The sequence below is a fragment of the Aquarana catesbeiana genome, linkage group LG04 (assembly GCF_042186555.1).
Source record: "Aquarana catesbeiana isolate 2022-GZ linkage group LG04, ASM4218655v1, whole genome shotgun sequence".
Classification (NCBI taxonomy): Eukaryota; Metazoa; Chordata; class Amphibia; order Anura; family Ranidae; genus Aquarana; species Aquarana catesbeiana.
In genome coordinates, this window is record NC_133327.1 from 217,985,058 (window position 1) to 218,005,077 (window position 20,020).

General features: G+C 37.6%; 1 protein-coding gene across 4 annotated transcripts in view; it reads right to left on the bottom strand.

The window, feature by feature from the left end:
- Positions 1 to 453: 453 nt before the first annotated feature.
- The window catches only part of MECOM (MDS1 and EVI1 complex locus), a 71,629-nt gene continuing 52,062 nt past the window's right edge, over positions 454 to 20,020 (bottom strand). For all 4 annotated transcript variants that reach the window (XM_073626160.1, XM_073626159.1, XM_073626158.1 and 1 more), the window contains 7 exons: positions 15,811 to 15,977; positions 14,884 to 14,961; positions 8,648 to 8,817; positions 8,023 to 8,167; positions 4,751 to 4,975; positions 3,517 to 3,700; positions 454 to 1,887 (listed from right to left, as the gene is read on the bottom strand). In XM_073626160.1, coding sequence (XP_073482261.1) covers positions 1,753 to 1,887; positions 3,517 to 3,700; positions 4,751 to 4,975; positions 8,023 to 8,167; positions 8,648 to 8,817; positions 14,884 to 14,961; positions 15,811 to 15,977 — 1,104 coding nt within the window. In that variant the 3' untranslated portion in view covers positions 454 to 1,752. The remainder of the gene's footprint in view (positions 1,888 to 3,516; positions 3,701 to 4,750; positions 4,976 to 8,022; positions 8,168 to 8,647; positions 8,818 to 14,883; positions 14,962 to 15,810; positions 15,978 to 20,020) is intronic.

A 20,020-nucleotide genomic window follows, 5' to 3' on the forward strand; every position in this document is an offset into this window, starting at 1 on the left:
CCTGAAAGCGGTGGAACTAAAGGAAAGGGAGTGATATGGTATTTGCCATGAATTCATGTACATGGGCTTTAAACGCAGTCAGGACCAAGCTATATTCTGTACACTTTCCGGGTTAAAATCGTGTCTTTTTTTTTTTTGCCTTGATGTGCAAGTGAGTTGCTTTGACTTGCTTTTGAGTTGTATGTGACCGTATAAGTTACCTTAAGCTGCTTCAAAATTGCTTTGAGGTGTTTTCAGATGCTTTAAAAAACGAATTGACTCATATGGTAGTTTGTACACAGACGAGTGTCTCTGTGCACAAGCTTTGTTGGGAGGTGTTGTTAATTATTTGATCTAAAGCACAGTTGTAATCCATGAAATGCAAATGCCTTTATATATCTATTATCATTAAAAGCATTTCCTGTAGTAAAATTAAAATCAATTAAAATTGTCTTGTACACAGACTCAACTGAATTAACACTGACCTCCAACAATGTAGTTCTTTATTTTCATGTACTTAGTCCTCCCAAAATAATGAACTTGAATGTGTAACAATTACAATTGTACAAAACAATTAAAGAAAGTACCTCAATTATTTCAAAATGAGATTACAAAAAAAAATTAAGGAAATTAAATCTGGTCCCTCAAAAGTGAAAGGAAAAAAAATAAAATACACATATTTAAACAGAAATGGAACACTTCATTTTACAAATAGGATTAACAGGAACATAACAACTCACAAGCTTGCAGACAAACAGCATAAAATAACAGGTACAGTTTTAATCAGAGGAATCATGCGCTCATGGAAGAAATGAAAACAATTTGTACAATAGAACAAAAAACAATTGCATTACAAAAAATTAAGTTGCATCTATTTTTCATCTCAGAGCAAAGGAAATGGTAAAAAAACTGAAACACAACAATCAGCACATACATACAGAAATTTTTTTTCCAGACACTGGAAAATCTGTGAGTGCCTCTGACAACTTAACAAGTATGCTATCAGTGCTATCTTATGTCGACCAAAAATCATAAGTTGAAAAAAGAAGAAATAAATACAATTACATGAGTAAAAAGTCAAAACACTGACTGACAATGATTGTCTAAAATTAAAAAGGTTAAAACAATGATTGGGCAAACATTGAACGGTACGATATATTAGTGGTATCAGTGGCAAAAATGACCCTTAATGACTTAAGCTCTCTTTGAGTATTGAACATTGTAAAATTCACAATATACACATAATTTCTTTCCCCCCACAAAGTAATTAAGACATAATTAAGGAAAGAACAAATTATTCCCTGTTATTTTTCTACATTAAGTGATAATGTACATTTGTAAATAGCTACTTCTGTTTAAATACATGAAGCTTGTGTAATAGAAATTGTCTGTGTTGAAGCGTCTCTTTATGTCACACTTGTAGTAAAGTAGTGTGTATAAAAAAGATTCTGATTTTCTTTTTTTTTTTCTTTTGAGTGCTTGTAAATGTGTTTGGATAACACAAAAATTATCTGGAAGACTCAGGGTCCACCAAAGTCCATTAACTTCATAGTCCACCTTTTTTTTGCTCTGGAAATCAGCAGCTGCCTTTGCTGTGCAAAACAAAACAATGAGAATAAATAGTTTATTTTTTTAATTAAGGTCATCAGACTTTTAGATGACCCTGCAGGTAATAAGGCATCCTGCTCCTCAGTCTTTTTCTTCCTAAACTCTTCCATGTGGAAGAGACATGCTAAATTTTGGACTTGGTCCCAAGGAGGTACCATCGCTATGTCATACATGACTAATAGAGTGTAGAGCAGTGGATTCGGCAGCTGCCCTTGCCATGTTGTGCCACATGCTTGGAGAATTATGGGTTGCACTATGCAGTGGTTCCTGGTCTGATAATGACAGCATCATAGCATATGCCTAAAACAAAAGCAGAACATTGCATTACACCCATTGTAAAATAACTTTGTTTAGAGCAGTTACATACAGAGCCAATCACAAGTTCCACACATGCTGTAATTTAATGATGTGATACATGTGAATGCTGCGAAATTAGATAAACAAAAGTATGAGAATGTTTGTGTAAGAGGCATCATGAGGGTGCCTTGTACCCAGGGGCATGTGTTTGCACCAGGTCCTGATGCTGTGATCACCTATCACTGCCGCAGTAAGTATTTCTCCTCATATATTGCCTGTCAGGGTAAAAGAATTCACAGCCAAGAGCTCCACCTCAGCTCTGATGTGCCACATGTTTAGGGGAAGACTGGAAGGATTTCCCTTGCTCGCCATGCTGAATCTGAGGTCTGGTAAATTCCATGAGGTAGGGAGGGGGAATTGTGATCATAGCAACCTGGAGGGGGAGGAATGAAGCTTTGTGCTGGCAGAATAGATTGTTTTTTTCTTTTGTGGAGGGGTGAAGATTTGTGCTGGAAGGAGAGATGTGGGGGTGAAGATTTGTCCTGGGAGGAGAAATTTTGGGTGGGGGAGATAAAGATCTATGCTGGGAGGAGTTTTTTTTTTTTTTAGGATGACTTGTGCTGGTTGGGGGGATTTGGGAGGAATTTGTGCTGGGAGGGAGGATTTTTTGCATTTTTGCTTAAGGAGAATTTTGGCTTGCAGGGAAAATGTGTGCTTGTGTGTTACACACCCCTGGGCCATACTTCTTGTGTCTTATATACTCCAGACCCCTGCATTCTATGTGTTACAAACCTCTGGTAATGTTGATAATGATGTACCTGGCATAACCATCAGGTTTGCACTAGAGTTCAGGAAGGGCAGAACTGTAAGGCCTTGTGCAGGCAAGCTTTCATTCACATCATATGGGTTTATCATTTCATCACAAGTCTCTAAAGAGGCATAACCCACTTGAAGCAGGTCAAATGCAAGTCAGAAGGAGGTCAACTGCAGGCCAAAATCAGCTGTCAACGAATTCGGAATGATCTCAGAAGCATCTGAAACGGATTTCAAACTGATGGCATTAAGACCCCTTTCACGCTGGGGCGGTGCAGGTGTTAGCGGTAAAGTGCTGCTAGTTTTAGCGGTGCTTTACCGCTGTTGTAGCGATGCTTTTCGGCCACTAGCGGGGTGGTTTTAACCCCCGCTAGCGGGCGAACAAAGGGTTAATAGCGCCCGTGTTGCGGAGCTGCTGAAGCGCTTTGCAGGCGCTTCGGCAGCGCTGCTCATTCATTTCAATGCGCAGCGGCAGTTGAGGAGCGGTGTATACACCGCTCTTCCACCACCCCAAAGATACTGTTTGCAGGACTTTTTTCCCATCCTGCAAGCGCACCGCCCCAGTGTGAAAGCACTCTGGCTTCCAAACTGGGGTGGCTTGAAAGGTGATTTTCAGGCGCATTACAGGCGCTTTACAGGTGCTATTTTTAGCGATAAAATGCCTGAAAAATGCCCCAGTGTGAAAGGGGTTTAACACAAGCCCTGAATGCACTCTGGCTTTTCAAACTTAGAACAGTCCTTAAATATCATATTTTACTCCTAAATAGTAAATTTGAAAAATAGATTTTACAATCTTTAAGAAATCATAAAATAATTTACCTGGGACTTGGATTTTCTATATAGTGGCTGTTTTAACTCTTCTGCCAATTGGGAAGCAGTGAAAGCAGCAAGGTCATCATCATTATATTGACCGTCATCCATTTTTCTCATCTTAAGACTATCTGTGAAGTGCCTTATGTGGTCCAGGGCAGACAGACCAGTTTTGAAATCTTCATCATCATACCTGCAAAACCAAGGGGACCAGCCAAACATCTTTAACCCCGGATAAAAAAACATTTACAAAACATGAGGTATTCTAACAAGGGGGAAAAAGTATTATAATTAGCCTGGCTTTACACCATTACCCAGTAAAATGTGCATATTAAAATGCATTACACACTGTGCCTTATGTGCTGCCATTTATTTGGAATGGCATTTCAATGCACAAATTCAGTAGGTAACAATACAGCAGACTACAAACAACATACATGCCATGTTAAAAAAAAAAAGTTCATATCCAGTTTTTTGTCTGTTATGTGTTGGGGGACAAATTAAAATTACACATCATAGGTGATCATACAAACTATAGCATCTTAACATGTGTGTGGTAATGTATTGCAACACACCATAAAGGTGTAAAGGGATTCTAAAAAAATTCTACTAATACCAAAACCATAGCAATGCTAACCAATTCATTACAGTATAGGTGTAGTCATTACATATATGAGCTCTGCTACTTGCTTTTTAGTGCTACACAATGGTTGTGTTTTACTGCTTCTTATTATAATGCAAGTCTATGAGTTGGCAAACTCATTGAAAATAAGGCACCCTTTGAAGCAGATGTCTTATCTCAATATGTATTAGAAGAATGATAGGATAATTGCACTGAGATAGTCAGAGCTCCCCCAAAGTGCTACAAATGTATATATTTAAAATATCAAACACAAAAAATTAAATTACATAAAAATAATTTTTTTGCTCACTGAAAACAACACTTTCAGTAGCAGATTGCTAACACTATGCCCGTGTTCCTGTGCATGGGCTTTCCTGACTATTCATGCAACATACTAAGTTCTTGAGCCTACTTAATAACAAATTGAATCTATCTGTCCCAGGGTTCTGTAGCCAACGGAACACTAAACACATTTGTAAAGCATATTACTGTGCTTTATCAATATGCCAGAGTTTATTTTAACGGATCCTTAGTCCAAAGCTTGCAGTGAAAATTAATGCTCTGAAAACACATTGGGTTAGAAAGAAATAAAATAGAATTCGGGTAAACAAATGCACCAACCTGTTGGGGGAGACTTTGCAGTTTAATGTAGCCTTACTCTCTTCCTCAAACTCATTGTCACGGCAGTTTTCAAGCAAACTTGAATTTGGTTCCTTCAGTGATTTCTCTGCAGAGTCATTCTCCTCATCATCTTCATCCAGAATAGCGTCATCCTCTATCTCATCATCATCCAAGATATCAGAATTTTGACCAGCCAGCATAATTTTATCATGGCTTCCATTCATTCTAGGCAAAAATAAAATATCATTAAGGTTAATATAAACTTCAACAGAGTGGTTTTGAGTTTTCTACATGACTGTGTTTAATAAACAACTGTGACATTTTGTTTAATACAATCATTGTTTTCACCTTTTTTCAGCCATTAATCTCATTGCTCCTGATCTCCTGCATCCCTTTTGCAGTCTTTTTTACATGCATACAGTCTAGCAACTGCTGCATGTCCTTTCTCTGGTTGTGAACAACGTCATTATGGCTGAAACGCATTAACATCTGCTGTATGTATTCATCTTTTATAGAGTTACAATAAATTTGGACTTATTGAAGAGCATGTATGTAGTTGCGCATTTTCTTTGTCTATTTACTTTGTCAGCAGCTGAGCAACTGCACATCCTGCACTCAACAGCCCAGGATGATTTCCACATAATCTGGGGTAGTAGCACCTTTTTCTTCTATTGACTGATATTGTTTCTCAGGTCAGGTTGCATCAGTGAATCATGTCTGAGCTATGTGTAACAACACTGCCATGTGTAGTCTTTATTGGAATAACATGAGATAGCATGGGATTTTTCTGCATCAGAAATGCATGGATAGTAGGTTATATGGTTTCCAATGGCATAGTTCACACCAGTGTGGTCAGTTCCAGTGCATTCCAGCACAAAAAAAAATTAGAACATGTTGCATGAACGCAGTAAGACGCATCAAAAATGCACTAGGATGCACCTAAATGCACCCAAAATGCACCGGAATGCACATATCCCCATTTAAGGTGAAGAAAAAAAGAGGTGCAAAAATGCACTGGTAAGCATCAAAAACACGCATGCATAAATTCATCAGGGACGCATGCGGACTGCTTTTCTATGGTATGAACTGCTCCTAAAAGAATTGAAACACCTGGGAGTCTCCTAAAAAGAATAAAGGACCCACCAACTCATCACACTTGATAACACTTGCTAGATGAGAGTCCATAAACCCTACCAAATTATGTACATGTATAATTGCACAATTGTTCATGACAATGCAGGAGTATAGTAGAGTGACAGAGCACTGTCACCCTATAATAGGAAATGCCTGAGCTTTGATTAGAAGGTGCATATTTAAAAATATTGAAAATGACTTTTGAAATTAATTTAACATGCTAAAGCTTCTATAATTTTGTGGATTGGGTTTATGTCCCCTTTATAAACACAATGTAGCTCAAAATATGCTTCAGTAATTATTTTTAACATGATTTAAACCAGCAAGAGTGTAGAAAAACACTCTTGTCTTTCCTTTAGAAAGCTATTGTTTCCTCTAGCTGGTTGGCCTTTACCTTGTGTTTGTGAATGGGAACCAATATTATCATTTTGCTTTTATGGGTAAAAGACTCTCATTGTATTATACACCTAGCTCTACAGCTCTTAAGCTGCACTCATTAACATCACTAACTCCATTTTAGCATCACCTAAGCAGTTCGTATATAATGCTTTCTTACAGCTTTGTTAAAGTTAATAATCAGTCAGTTAATAATTTCTAAGATTCCATCCCAATTATAAGACAGAGCAGCTTCTATAGTTACTACACAAGGGACTTTTTTTCTTAGCAAATAACCTGTCTGCTAAATCATCTGTAGCCACATTGGAAATGATTCAGTAAGTCTCCAAATTATCTTGTACACTTCCCAGACAATGGGTTTCCTCTGTATATTAAGACTTGACTATTCAAGGCTCTGTTTTTCTTTGACATCCCTCTCTTCTTGAATACTTCTCCCCCACCAGGATACATGAAAAGTCAACACGGTTAAAAAGGGATCAATGTAAAAAGTCAGGAAATGATTTATTTAAAACTGAAAGGCTGAATAAGCAATGAATCCATCGGCCTCAAAACAGGATAATTACTGGCAAGTTCAAAACACATGGTGACTACCTCTATCTTTTATCTGAGTATAATGATTGTGCATTTGGACCACCAGCAGGAACTGGAAAAAAATAGTAGGTGGCATTGCCAAAATAATGGTGCTAGTTATGCTACATCACATTTCTCATGGATGAATGTTTCATGAACTGGACCCAAAGAAAGGAAAGCTTTATGATTGAATAAACAGATTTGCTAATTACGTCTCCAAGTTCAGTAATTTGCCAGGGATAAAATATCCATCAAGCACAGTCAGAATGCTGAATTCTGAAAAGGAAACACTGGCTGACCCTATGACCCTCACTTCTTATTAACTTCCTGTTTAGGGACATGTTGTGGCCAGATGTTTAATGCAAGTCACCAATCAAAAGACAAAGGAAATATGATAAAAAAAAAAATACATTCAGACTTTTCACCACAATGAATTACTTAAAAATGTGATCATTATTTTTTTTTTTATATTAGGTTCAATGTATTTTAACATACTATTGATGTTCTTCTCTCTTTAATGAAAAAGGCTGATGTGTTTTGTGTATCATATAATAATCATCTCTACTAATAATAATACTTTGTTTTAATTTGAATACAAATCAAAAGACAACTATAGTATGTATTTTCTAAACTAGTTATTCATTAATTGTATTTTCTTAATTTTTTGCTGTATCTGATGATCTGTCTTTGTATCATCTATAATCTGAAAAAATTGATAAGCTATCCATCATCCATTTTCGCAAGATAATATTATGACTACTGGCCATAAGATGACTACTTGGCAGTGGATGTATGACAAAGTGTAAAATTACAATCACAGGAAACTTTGATCAGCAAAGGTAGATATAGTCTTTATTTAAACGTTAATAATAGTTAAGTCTTATATACTGTATATTATATATATATATATATATATATATATATATAATTCCACATTTTAATCAAGTGGTCGATCAGTGTCTGAGAGCTATTTTATCTCGTTGTTCATGATAAGGTAGAATAATCATTCTCTGCTTTCTGCTTTACAGCTAGATGCAGACTCTATCAGGATTATATATTGAATTTGCTATAAAGTAGACATTTTATTACAGTTAATTACATTTACGGTTGCTATTTCAGACAAATGGCTGAAGGTTAATTATACAAACTATTATATTACAGTACATCCTTACCTATCTTCAGAGTTTAAAGGTGACTGCTTGCTATGGCTGCTGTTGCCAATGAAATTTCGGATTTCTGTAAAATAAGAATCTTCCTTGTCATCCAGAATGGCTCCTGTGCCTTCAGACTCTGAATGGGGGGATGATGCAGCTGTACCTATGGAGGAAATAAAACGGTAAATTCTCATACTCCCACAGTGCAGTAACACATACTGTGCATTGTGTCTATAAAGGCTGAGCTGAGTCTTCAGGCATAGGGAGGTTTGGGAAAAACACCATTTAAACAAAAATGTGTCTAGGGTCAATGAGTAGAAAAGATGAAATCCATGTGTACACTCAACTTCCTATTGTCTAAAAAACAGACTCCCTCCTGCAGCCAGACTAATCATATAATAAATATAGCAACACCGCTGTCTCACAACCACACACATGTATGAAGTGTAGAGCCTTACATTTCTTTCAGACAGGTTTTACTAGAGGATCAGCAAACACAGCTTGGCCTTTGCTTTATGTTCATTTACAGTAATACTTGCCCCTGACAGTCCATTTTTCATTTTTATTTTCTCAGTCACATTAGAAGGATAAAGCATTAAATGAACATTCTTATGACACTCATCACAGATTAAATATGACATACCAGAGAGGTTTCCATTCTCGTGCTTCTTTAGATGTCGATCTAGGTTTGTTTGCTGACCAAAGCATCTATCACACAAGTGGCACTTGAACGGTTTCTCCTTGTTGTGAATGTTGCGGACATGCCGTTGGAGGTTGGAGGAGATACTAAAAGAACGGTCACAGTATTTGCATCTAGAACCAGGAGACAGAGGTTGGTGAGCAAGGTTTAACACAAGACGCATCACAGCAGGTTAGATCAAACAGCGTGTTCATTTATGTTAATCCAACTTTGTAGCTTGGACTCTGATGTATTATATGTCTAGTATAGCACTCCAGAGAAGATTGTATAGAAAGCATTAGCTGTCCCAGGTACTAACAATCTTTCAGTGCCAAGATAGTTACATTAAACAGAGAGTTGCAAATATGTAAGTGGGCAAGTGAAAATTAAAGGCGGGGTCGATTGGTTGTAATGGACAACAAAGACACCTTTTCATTAAAGCCTAATACATATGGGCCAAATGTCAGATGGCATTGGCCAGTTCAATAGAAACTGGTCAACATTCAGGCTGGGTGCACTGCAGTTGGTCCAACAGAAGCTGGCTGGCTTCTGTCAAAGGGGCATGACCAAAAAATCGGCTCCTGATCAGCACTCTCAGCCACTGGCTGAGAGCGCTGCCTGAAGTGTTCTGGTGGGGGACAGTCCCCCGTCAGAACACAAAAGAACAGCAGGGGAGATCACTGTACTAACGTCAGATAGTTAGCACAGCGGCTCCCCTGAGCTGTCAGGTTTTTTCGTTCAGCCTTGCTGTGTTGAATGAAAAAAAACTACTAGTGTGTACTAGGCTTAAAGGAGAAGCATGGGAATAAAAAACTTACATACTCACCCATGAGGCTGCAACACCAGTCCAAAGTTGCAGCTGTCCCCTGCCAGCTCTAAGATTCTGAACAGAGCGATCACATGACCGATGATTGCTCAGTTCTCAGTCTTCACTGAGCAGAAAGTGGTGACTGTCAGTCATCAGCTTTCTGCTCTTACCCTTCAGCACTCACTGGAGTGCCAGGCTGTGGAGGGGGTGAGAGAGGCTGGCTAAGGCTCTCAGAGGAGTACTGAGAGGCTGAGCCAGCTGCTAATCAGGAGTCTGGGTGAATCCCAAAAGTATTGTTGAGATCCTTCCAGAAGCTGGGCCAGCTCTTTGACACCAGCAGACAAAAGGCTTTTGCCCACTGATAGCTGAATCTGGGCCACAGGTGTGCAGAGATAAATGCACCCCTGTGACCCAAAAGAGAAATATGGACAAAACAGCTTTGTCCATACTTCTCTTTTAATACCGTATTTATCGGCGTATAACACGCGCAGGTGTATAACACGCACATTAATTTTAAGAGGGAAGTTTCAGGAAAAAAAATGTAATCTTAAATAACGGTCAGTGCCCATCTGCAGTCTCACCATTGCCATCAATACAGCCTGATCAATGCCCATCCGCAGCCTCACCATTGCCACCAATGCAGCCTCATCAATGCCCATCTGCAGCCTCACAAGTGCCATTAATGCAACCTCATCAGTCCACATCAATGCAGCAGCCTCCCCATTGCCATCAATGCAGCAGCCTCACCATTGCCATCAATGCAGCAGCCTCACCATTGCCATCAATGCAGCAGCCTCACCATTGCCATCAATGCAGCAGCCTCACCATTGCCATCAGTGCAGCCTGATCGATGCCCATCTGCAGCCTAGAGGGGACAGGGAGAGGGACGGCCCAGGAGACGGGACTTCCTTTTACAGAGGCCGCCAAGTAAACAGGAGATTCTCACTGTATGTAATCTGACAGCGCTCGTCCCGCCCCCCCTCCCTGTCCTCTCTGAGGCATCTAAAATTGAAGTATTGGCGTATAACACGCACGTGTTATTTGCACCCAATTTTTAGGGTGAAAAAGTGAGTGTTATACGCCAATAAATACAGTATATTTTTATTAATGGGGATAGGGATTTAATTCTGCAAAGTATCTAAAATGTAACATATATTTGCAATCATTCTTTGTATGTAAATGTATTTGAATATTCTTCTCAGTGTTTTCAAAAACCTTATTTCTATGTATTGTTTCTAATTATATATGTGGCTGAGGCCACATTTGACCATTGTATGTTTAGGGTCTGCTTTCTACTACACATTGCTACAAATCAGACCTGCTTTACTGCTGCTTCTTACAGAGCAAATCTATGAGTCAGCAACTCACTGAAAACAATGCACTGCCTGTGGAGCTGAGTTTTTATACAAGTTGGGTCAAATACAGAGTTTCCTACTGGTTATTTAATAAAATTTCTATATTTGATACAAATAAATATTACTTTTAAAGTGAAAATCTAGTCAATTTTTTTTTTGTTTTGGATAAAGTGGAAACTGGTACCCTGATATATAACATAATAAAAGAATGATATATAACATTCAAATTTACAACCTTTTGTACCACCTGCCCCACCCTATTAGATTGTAAGCTCTTCTGAGCAGAGCCCTCTTAATCCTCTTGTATTTTATTGTATTATAACTGTATTGTCTCCCTTTTATATTGCAAAAGCGCTGTGTAAACTGTTATATATAAATCCTGTATAATAATAATAATAAAAGAACAAAAGATCTACGCATTTGCCACTACTCAGTATTGCAAGTATATTAAAGTTCCATTTTGTTTTATCAATAAGCTAAAATGTATCAATATTACATAATTAGCTTCACGAAAAAAACAACAAGTAGTACAATATACATGGCCCTTTCTTACAAATTATATGTTTAAATATATTGACATTAAATATAACACGTAACATGAAAAAGGAGTCTATCATGAGCCCCCTGCCAACCTACAGTCGGTTTGTTTTATTCCAAAAAGTGACTATATACTATCAATTCAACTTTTCTAGAAGCCCCTTTGCAGATTTCAGTAAAGCTGAAAAACCTAACAATGTATCTCTGTCATATTTAAAGCAGACTTGAATCCAATAGAAGAACTGGTTTGTAGAGATAGACAAAAATCATTGCATAACAGACATATGAGTGTGCCCAGGCGTATATAGAAATCCAGCAAATTTCCAACTAGGCCAGTATGAATAAAAAGATAGTGGTTATGCAATCTACATGGCTCAAAGTAAGGGTAATGCAAAGATGTTCAACAGAATGCCTCTGACTTGTTTTGTCATAATGGTATTAGAAGTGGGGCATGTGTCAACTACATTGGATACAAAACTAAAAAAGCCAAATGGGATGGGGTTCGTAGATTTCCTCTAGCTTCCTGTTGCATCTCAGGAGCAGGCAGTAAATAGCGATTTACCTAATTGTACTCAGACAGCAAAAACAAAAAAAACTGACAGGGTTTTTAACCTTTCCCTACACTATGATGAACTAAAAAAAGATTTAGCTGTACACATACCTTAAGGCAAACACTGCAAAATATCACACAATGGGGTTTATTTACTAAAGCTGGAGAGTGCAAAATCAGGCTGACTTCTACGTAGAAACCAATCAGCTTCTAACCTCAGCTTGTTTAGTTAAGCTTTGTCAATAAAACCTGGAAGTTGATTGGTTACTAAGCAGAAGCAAGCCTGATTTTGCACTCTCCAGCTTTAGTAAATAAACCCCAATGTCTGCTACTGCCAAAATGATTTGGATGTGGATTTTAAAATAAATCTGCCAATCTGGATCCAGTGGCTGATTATGGGCTGATTGTGGACAACAAAGAAAGTCAACACATCTCTACACTCAAAACACTGACATTACCACACTCAAACAGATTTGCATATACATAAATTATCATACGTCAGTTTATAACTACTATTAGTGCAGCATAGTGATTGACTTAATGAAAAGACAAAGAAATAGATTCTCATTCTAAACTACCACAACAAGTTAGCTTATTTAAAGAGACCCTATTACATCTCTTTAAAAAATCAAGCTACTCACCCTCTGAAATAGAAAATGATAGAAAATGATGCCAGAAGGTGGCAAGTAAAAACTGCCTTTTGTGTCATGCTGCTATCCAACATTTCCAAGCATGTTGGATAACATTTTCCCCAGCTGGGCAATGGGGTTCCCCCAGCTAGCTGCTGTTTCCTATAGTGTTCCTGCAATTAGCAGGAGAAACCATGGCACCCAGAGGGGGACACGCGATCTGACACACTCAAAAGCATCAGCAGCAACCCCCAGAGCTCATGTAGACAATTAAGATTTCATGTTACTTGAGTAGCCAAACAATGAATGGATCACTCTTATAGGTTACTGTGTTTTGTCTTCTTAAATAAGTCTGTCATTTTCTGTGTATATTATGCCAAGGAGTTTATAATGGACATCACTTTTAAGTTTCCATCTAATGTATAATGTCTATTGAAAAGCCAAGACATGTTGATTAGGAGGGATTCCATATATAACTGTGTTTCTAAATGTTCAACTTATTTTTCAAATTATTTTGTCAGTGGCTCGCACCAAGGTTTTCATGTACACATGCCCAGTAAACAGAAACAAAATTCCTTGTTCTTTCTACTTTTTTTCCATCGTGATTTTATTTTAATTATAGGATAGGGATTGTTAGGGAAATAGCTTGTTTGGTAGGATACTACAGTGTGCTAGTATTGGCAAAGGTGATTGTACTGATTTGTAAAATGAATACCATGTGTTAAAGGGATAATTTAGCAATAGATGATGGTAAAGATTTCAACATGATCACTGATCCACCAATCCTCTTTCATTACTAAGCTTCTATAAAACTTATAATAGTTTCAGTCATTACATGGAGTAAATCTGAAGGAATATGCATTCAACCCCGGCCTCACTGTCAAACCACAGCAGCTAGTACAGAACATTTAGTCACTTCCACCAGTCCCTCAGTGTGAGGTGTGTTAAGGAATTGTAATCACATGACCTATAGATAAACCTTGAAGATATGTATATATAGAGTTATTTTATGTTTTTTTTTTTTATAATTTAATTTAAAAAGGGTCTACTATTACATGCCTGTCTTATATTATAGGCACGGATGACTTACAACCTTTTTAATACTACATGAAAATGTAATATGTGTTATTTTCAATAGTAAAATATTTATAAACATGGAACTTTCATTCCTTCTTCCTTACTTACAAAAGTGGTCTGATTTTCTTAAAGGGGACTATAATGTTTATTTTATGTTAGAGCCCTTTCACACTGGGGCGGTTTGCAGGCGCTATTGCGCTAATAATAGCGCCTGCAAACCGACCCGAAAGTGCGGCTGCTTTCATTCCAGTGTGAAAGCCCCGAGGGCTTTCACACTGGAGCGATGCGCTGGCAGGACGGTAAAAAAAAGTCCTGCCAGCAGCATCTTCGGAGCAGTGAAGGAGCGGAGTGTATACCGCTCCTTCACCGCTCCTGCCCATTGAAATCAATGGGACGGCGCGGCTATACCGCCGGCAAAGCGCCTCTGCAGAGGCGCTTTGCGGTGGCATTTAACCCTTTCTCGGCCGCTAGTGGGGGTAAAACCGCCCCGCTAGCGGCCGAATACTGGCGGTAAAACGCCACTAATAATAGCGGCGTTTTACCGCCGACGCCGCCCCCGCCCCAGTGTGAAAGGGCTCTTAATGTTTATATTTTTTTAAACATAAGCCTGATTCCTGCTTTTTTTGTTTTATGAATAAAAATGCACCCATGACTCAGAGTTCACCAAGCGATATGAGTTTTCAAAAGATAGAGAACAGCAGAAGCAGTTCACATTTAGACTCTCTGACCTTTATTCATCCAGCTGGCATTTGGCATAGGAAATAGCACCTAAACGATTTACAGTAACAATGATTGGCAGGACACTTTAGCATGTAACTTTAATTTTTTTTTAATGCTATAGCAGCTAAATAAAATAGGGCCTCTCTGTCTTATAAGTCACTGCTCCAAACGATTCTCTTGTGTGTGCAAATCTCATTTTCAGCTAATGAGCTTTTGAGCTCTGTAGGCAACAGTTTTTCAGCATAGCAGGTAACGCTAACTTAGAAACCTGTGAAAAGGAACATAGAGCTTTACTCTGGCTAAAGGGAACACAACATGTTCATATATGCAGCTTTTGACTAGGCTGTAGTAAATATAGAAAAGTCATACATACATAACCACTACCTTTTATACCCTTTAAAGGATAAGACTATAGCTACACCAAGATCTGAAAGCAGCAATATCGTGGGTGAATAATTTCAAGTAGTTTAAGGGTTTATTTGAATAGCAATAACAAAACTGATAAGATCTGAAATATTTCATACCGGTAAGGCTGTTCTCCTGTGTGAGTCCTTAGATGCCGCGTTAGATTCGCAGATCTTGGGAAAATCTTCCCACAGTACCTAAGTAAATAGATAAGAAATTCACTTTCCTACAAAAGAACATTACACTGTTTTATTACTTGTTTCACCCCCACAGAGTTAATCCAGAACTAAAGTGTCTAAAGTATCTAGTAAAAAAATGTCTCTCACACAAAGAACTCTACAAATCATTACTTTAACTTCACCCTTTTTTCAGTTACTCTGTCAACATCTATAGGCTCTTCCCCAATGTACATACTATTATAATAGTCTTTATGTCTTTTTCTCTTCCCTGTTCACAGCAGCAGGTGTAAGCCATCAGAGTGAAGCTACCATTCTCAATGCATTTAAATGTTGTAGAGATTTCACAAATGTGCATGTGTTTCTGCCCTACAGAGGTCCTTTCCTCTAAACTCCAGTATAATTAACAACTTGCCGGGGCACTGTTCCAATAACATCCTATAGAAAATTCTACTTGCCTGGCTATGTCTGGCTTTAATGCATGCTTGTTGTGGGTCAGACATTCAGAAAGCAGTGAAGCCAAAGCAGTAATATGACAACTACAGAACTCCCATTCCCAAGGGAGAGGTCAGCAATGGCACCTGCAGTGCATTGCTTTTCTCAAGACAGAGCCCTTGTCTGAAGAGTTGTTTTCTCTTCCCTGAAAACAGTAGGCTGCAGAAGTGTCTGCTGCTTTTATACACCATTCAGCTGATGTCCGATTCAGTTGAAACAGGCTTCATTGGGCAACAAATATCACCCTATGGACAGCATTTCATTGACAGTATGTCCATATCTGCCAACTCAATCATTCTCTCTCAATTACATCCATCATGCCATTTTATCTAAGTAGCCCTTATAACTTCAAATCAGATTCATATGTTTTTGTACCTGCAGGTATATCGTTCTTTTCCTTTTCGAAGGATATTTTCTGGAAGGGCAGACGATGAGGTTCGAAAGTTAAACATGGAAGGAACAGATTGAATAAGCTCACTAGCCTCAGGTTTAAGGGCATTAAAATTCTCCAGCTTTTCCGCCATGTTTTCTATTGCTGACATCTGCAAGTAATAACAAAAGCATATTATTAAGCTTTAGGATAGGATATAATATCCTAATATTTATTAAAGGTTCTAAACTGGCAAAAAATAAAATCTTGTTATCTTGTTAGCATAAAGTTTATTCATTATAGTAAGGTGCCCTATTCCAATCAGCAGTCATCATTCGTGTAAGCAATCAGCAGCCATATTTCACATATCGATCTACTATATTTTACATATCAGTCTACTATATGTGTCAGGGGCTTTTCCTGTGAAGCAACATCCTGTGAGTAGGCCATAGTAGAGGATGTCACTCCCTGATTTTGTTTTGCCAAACCTGTTTGCTAACACTTGCTCTGGAACTTGTATTCATAGTTAGGTTTTGGCTGCTTCCATGAAAGCCTAATCACACAGGAGTTTTGCATCATAACAGAATTCCTGTTAGAAAGGTGAAATCTGAATGAGTGTTACAAGTTGTACTTCAACTAACAATAATTATTGTTCTTTGCGCTACTTTAAACTAAAGTAAAATATGATAAGACTAGCACAATGTATGCACTAGTAGGACAGTACAATACTATATTAAATACAACCTTCAAAAGCTCACCAGCAAATCTAATAAGTCTAGGTTATAACTCACACAGTAAAAATACTATGCCCATTTCTACAGTATAATGTAACATTATATTTAAATCCAAAGTCAATAAAAAAAACTTGAAAAGAAATTCAGGCACCCAATTAAGTTTGCTTGCATGTTAGCATTTATTTCAGTGTATTCTTGATAAGATATATTTTATGTTTAACAACCATTTATATAACCGTGCGGATGCCAGCTCATTTTCTTTCCACACAGGTGGTCTGTTCAATAACAGATGTATCCCAAAATACCATTAACAAGACAAAATAAAAAATTCCATCTGCTTGGCCATGTTCATAAAATTCTATATAATGATAGATTCCATATTGAAAAAAAAGATTTAGAGTATGGGCTCTCTTCTCATTGTAAACCGTTAGTTTAAAACACAGTATACAAGCCTAAGTACAAGAACACTGAAAATTACCAGAAACCACTTGCTGCAGTCTTTAATGAAATATCAGAAAACTCTATTATGCAGACACCAATGTTAAAAGTATATGTAAGCAATGAACTACTCTTATTTGCTCCCCCTTTGGTCTGATAAATATACAATTGATCTGTCAGAAATTCAGAGCTGCCCTGTGTCCTATGTTCTATGTCTGTGTTATCTCAAAGAGTCTATTTAGCCCTCCTGGCCCTAGGACTACAAGTCAATCAGTGCGTATATTTAGCGATAAAGACCATGAGAGTTGTTGAGTAGTTTAGCAAAAGAAACTGGGCAGAGCTGATACCACTTAGTCCACAAAAATGCTGTGCAATATCAGCCCACAATTGGAAACTTGTGGATCATTAAAGGGAAAAAACATAGTCAAATGTGCATGTGTTGAAGAACTATTCTACATTTTTTTTGCCTTGACACATGCTTTGAGATATGACATGCACAGTCTTTTCTACTTATCAACATTGTTTAGTCATTATACTTCCTCTGCAGAGGCACTAAGTGCTAGCTGCTGGGATGGAACAAGGTAAGACAAGAAGCACTGGTTAGGGATCTATTCAATGTGGGGAAAGTCTTTTGCCCCAAATGCTAATAAACAATTGGCTGCTATTTCTACCTGCTGTAACATTAATGTAACCCAGTTTGATACAAATGTTTTCTGTAAATAGTGAAAAAAAATAGCCAGGCCTCAAGTGCCTTTGCCAGACAAGGTTCTGCTACTACTCTTAATATTGTAGTTATACCTTTGGGGAAATCCAAACGAGCTTAGAGAACTGCAGATCTTTCACTATCTTCTGGCAATGCCTTGGGTTTTATTCTCTTTTTATGTATAATATTTTCTGTTTTCCCTGTGACATTCAGCCTTGCCTTGCCATTCTATGCTTACAGCTTTTAATGGTAGTTACAAATTGCAGCATACAGAATACCATTCCCAATTTGCTGTGTGTCTTTCAAACACAGATCGGGGGGAAAAATCTCTAAGGGAAGTCAAGATGCATTTACTTGTCATACAGCAAATACAACAGGCCTAGGATGCAGTGAGGGTTGCAGGCTCACATAGGTTTGATTCATAATCATGCTGCTGCTAATACATTCTCCACAGATGCTTATGGACAGCACATTTGTCAACATGAAGGATCTTGACACCTACTGATCATAGGGCAGACAGCTCTGTAATGTTACTGCTGATCTCATAGCAGGTAATTCCATCCCAGCAGAGCAATGCCATTATCTATCCCAAGCATCTGGAGAATTAGCATTTTCAGCTTTTTTCCCCTTCTATTTTTTTATTTATTAAAAATCAATTTTTTATCACACGCATTCCGAATTTCAGAGCTTATAATCTAGTCTGACTGCTCTGGGTAAGAAATCAAATCAGTATTTGGATAGGTATAATGGGAAAATGTTTTGTGAATGAAAAATTACCTTTGCCCTTTAGGCTGATTAGCAATGACGAAAAAAGCGCAAAGGTTAAAATAGCACATATTATGGTTAGGGATAATAAGTACTTCACTAAAGATAATAAATATCTTTTATTTATGTATATTTAATACTCTACTCAGTTTCATTATCTAGAGGTATTAAATCACTTGACATTTTTGTGCTTTGAGAGATTCTAAAATCATAGCCCATTTACATGGGAAATAGCTCACAAAGCCCATTACTGTAATATCTATTGATAGCTGCAAGCCATGTTCAGGGCTGGTTTTATTTTCAATTACTAACATTACATATAAAGAGCTTCATAAGATCTGGCTCTAGTCTTGCCAGCACAACGCTGACCTCACATGCGCCTATGTAATATACACAGAGGCAATGCAATCTTTGAGTGTAATTATTAGAATGAGCCGCTTTGCCTTCAAAATGTTATGGAATTCTTCCAGGCCGCTAGGAGAGGCTTGCCAATGATAAGTTGTAAGAGTTAATTTTCAAACATGCCCAGGGATTGTAACCACTTCCTGAGAAGCTTTGGACATTAAAATTAAATCAGCATTTTAAAACAAATTCCTCTACAACGAAGGGTGTTATGTTACAAATTATACGGATAATATATTCCAATCAATATCATCCACTTAGGTAAATTACAAGACATGGCTGTGTGTATATGACCACATAAATAACGTTATACATGTGTATGTGTATATATATATATATATATATATATATATATATATATATATATATATATATATACACACTCATATGCACATGTTCATAGATACAGAGATACAGTACATGTAAATGTATGAGTTCTGTATATAATTATCTGTGGAAACAGAGTACAGCATTCTTTTCAATCTTCTGCACTACTGAGATAAACAATCTGGATTCACTAACCACATGCTGTAACTTCAGTCAGTGTGATCCCTGACTCGAACATGTATTGTTAGACATACAGGTCAAGCTAGGTTTTTGTTATGTGGCCTCTGGATTTGTTAGTGTAACAGAAATGTGTAGGAGAATGTTCAGCTTATTATAAAGTTGTAGTCACATTTCCCATCTGTCTTTTCTCTGTGGCTGACCATATATGGGCCTAGGGCCAAATTTAAAGGATATCTATAGCCATTTTTTTTTTCTAGTTTGGGATAAAGTGGGGAAAGGTTAGAACCCCTAGGGTCTCGGGCCTCAATAAAGAGTCTTCCCCTCACTTCCTGTCCTGGTGACACCTTTTTTACAAAACAGGATGTGAGGGAAATTCTGCAACAGGGAAATGGACAACTATAAAAAGCTGACAGGTGTACTAATCCTTTCCCACTCAATCCAAAACTATAAAATAAAATTTGGCTATACATACAATGTAACATTAGGGACGGTAGGACTGTGTTTGTAGGTAGAAGAAGCAAGGAGGCAGCTTTTCCTAGTTTTTGTCCATATTTTTTTCCCATCATCAGAAGAAATGCACTTGTCTCATACAACATTTGTTTACACAATATTATTTGAATAAGTGTTATTAAGATGATTGTAAAAGACATACAGGAAGACATTTTG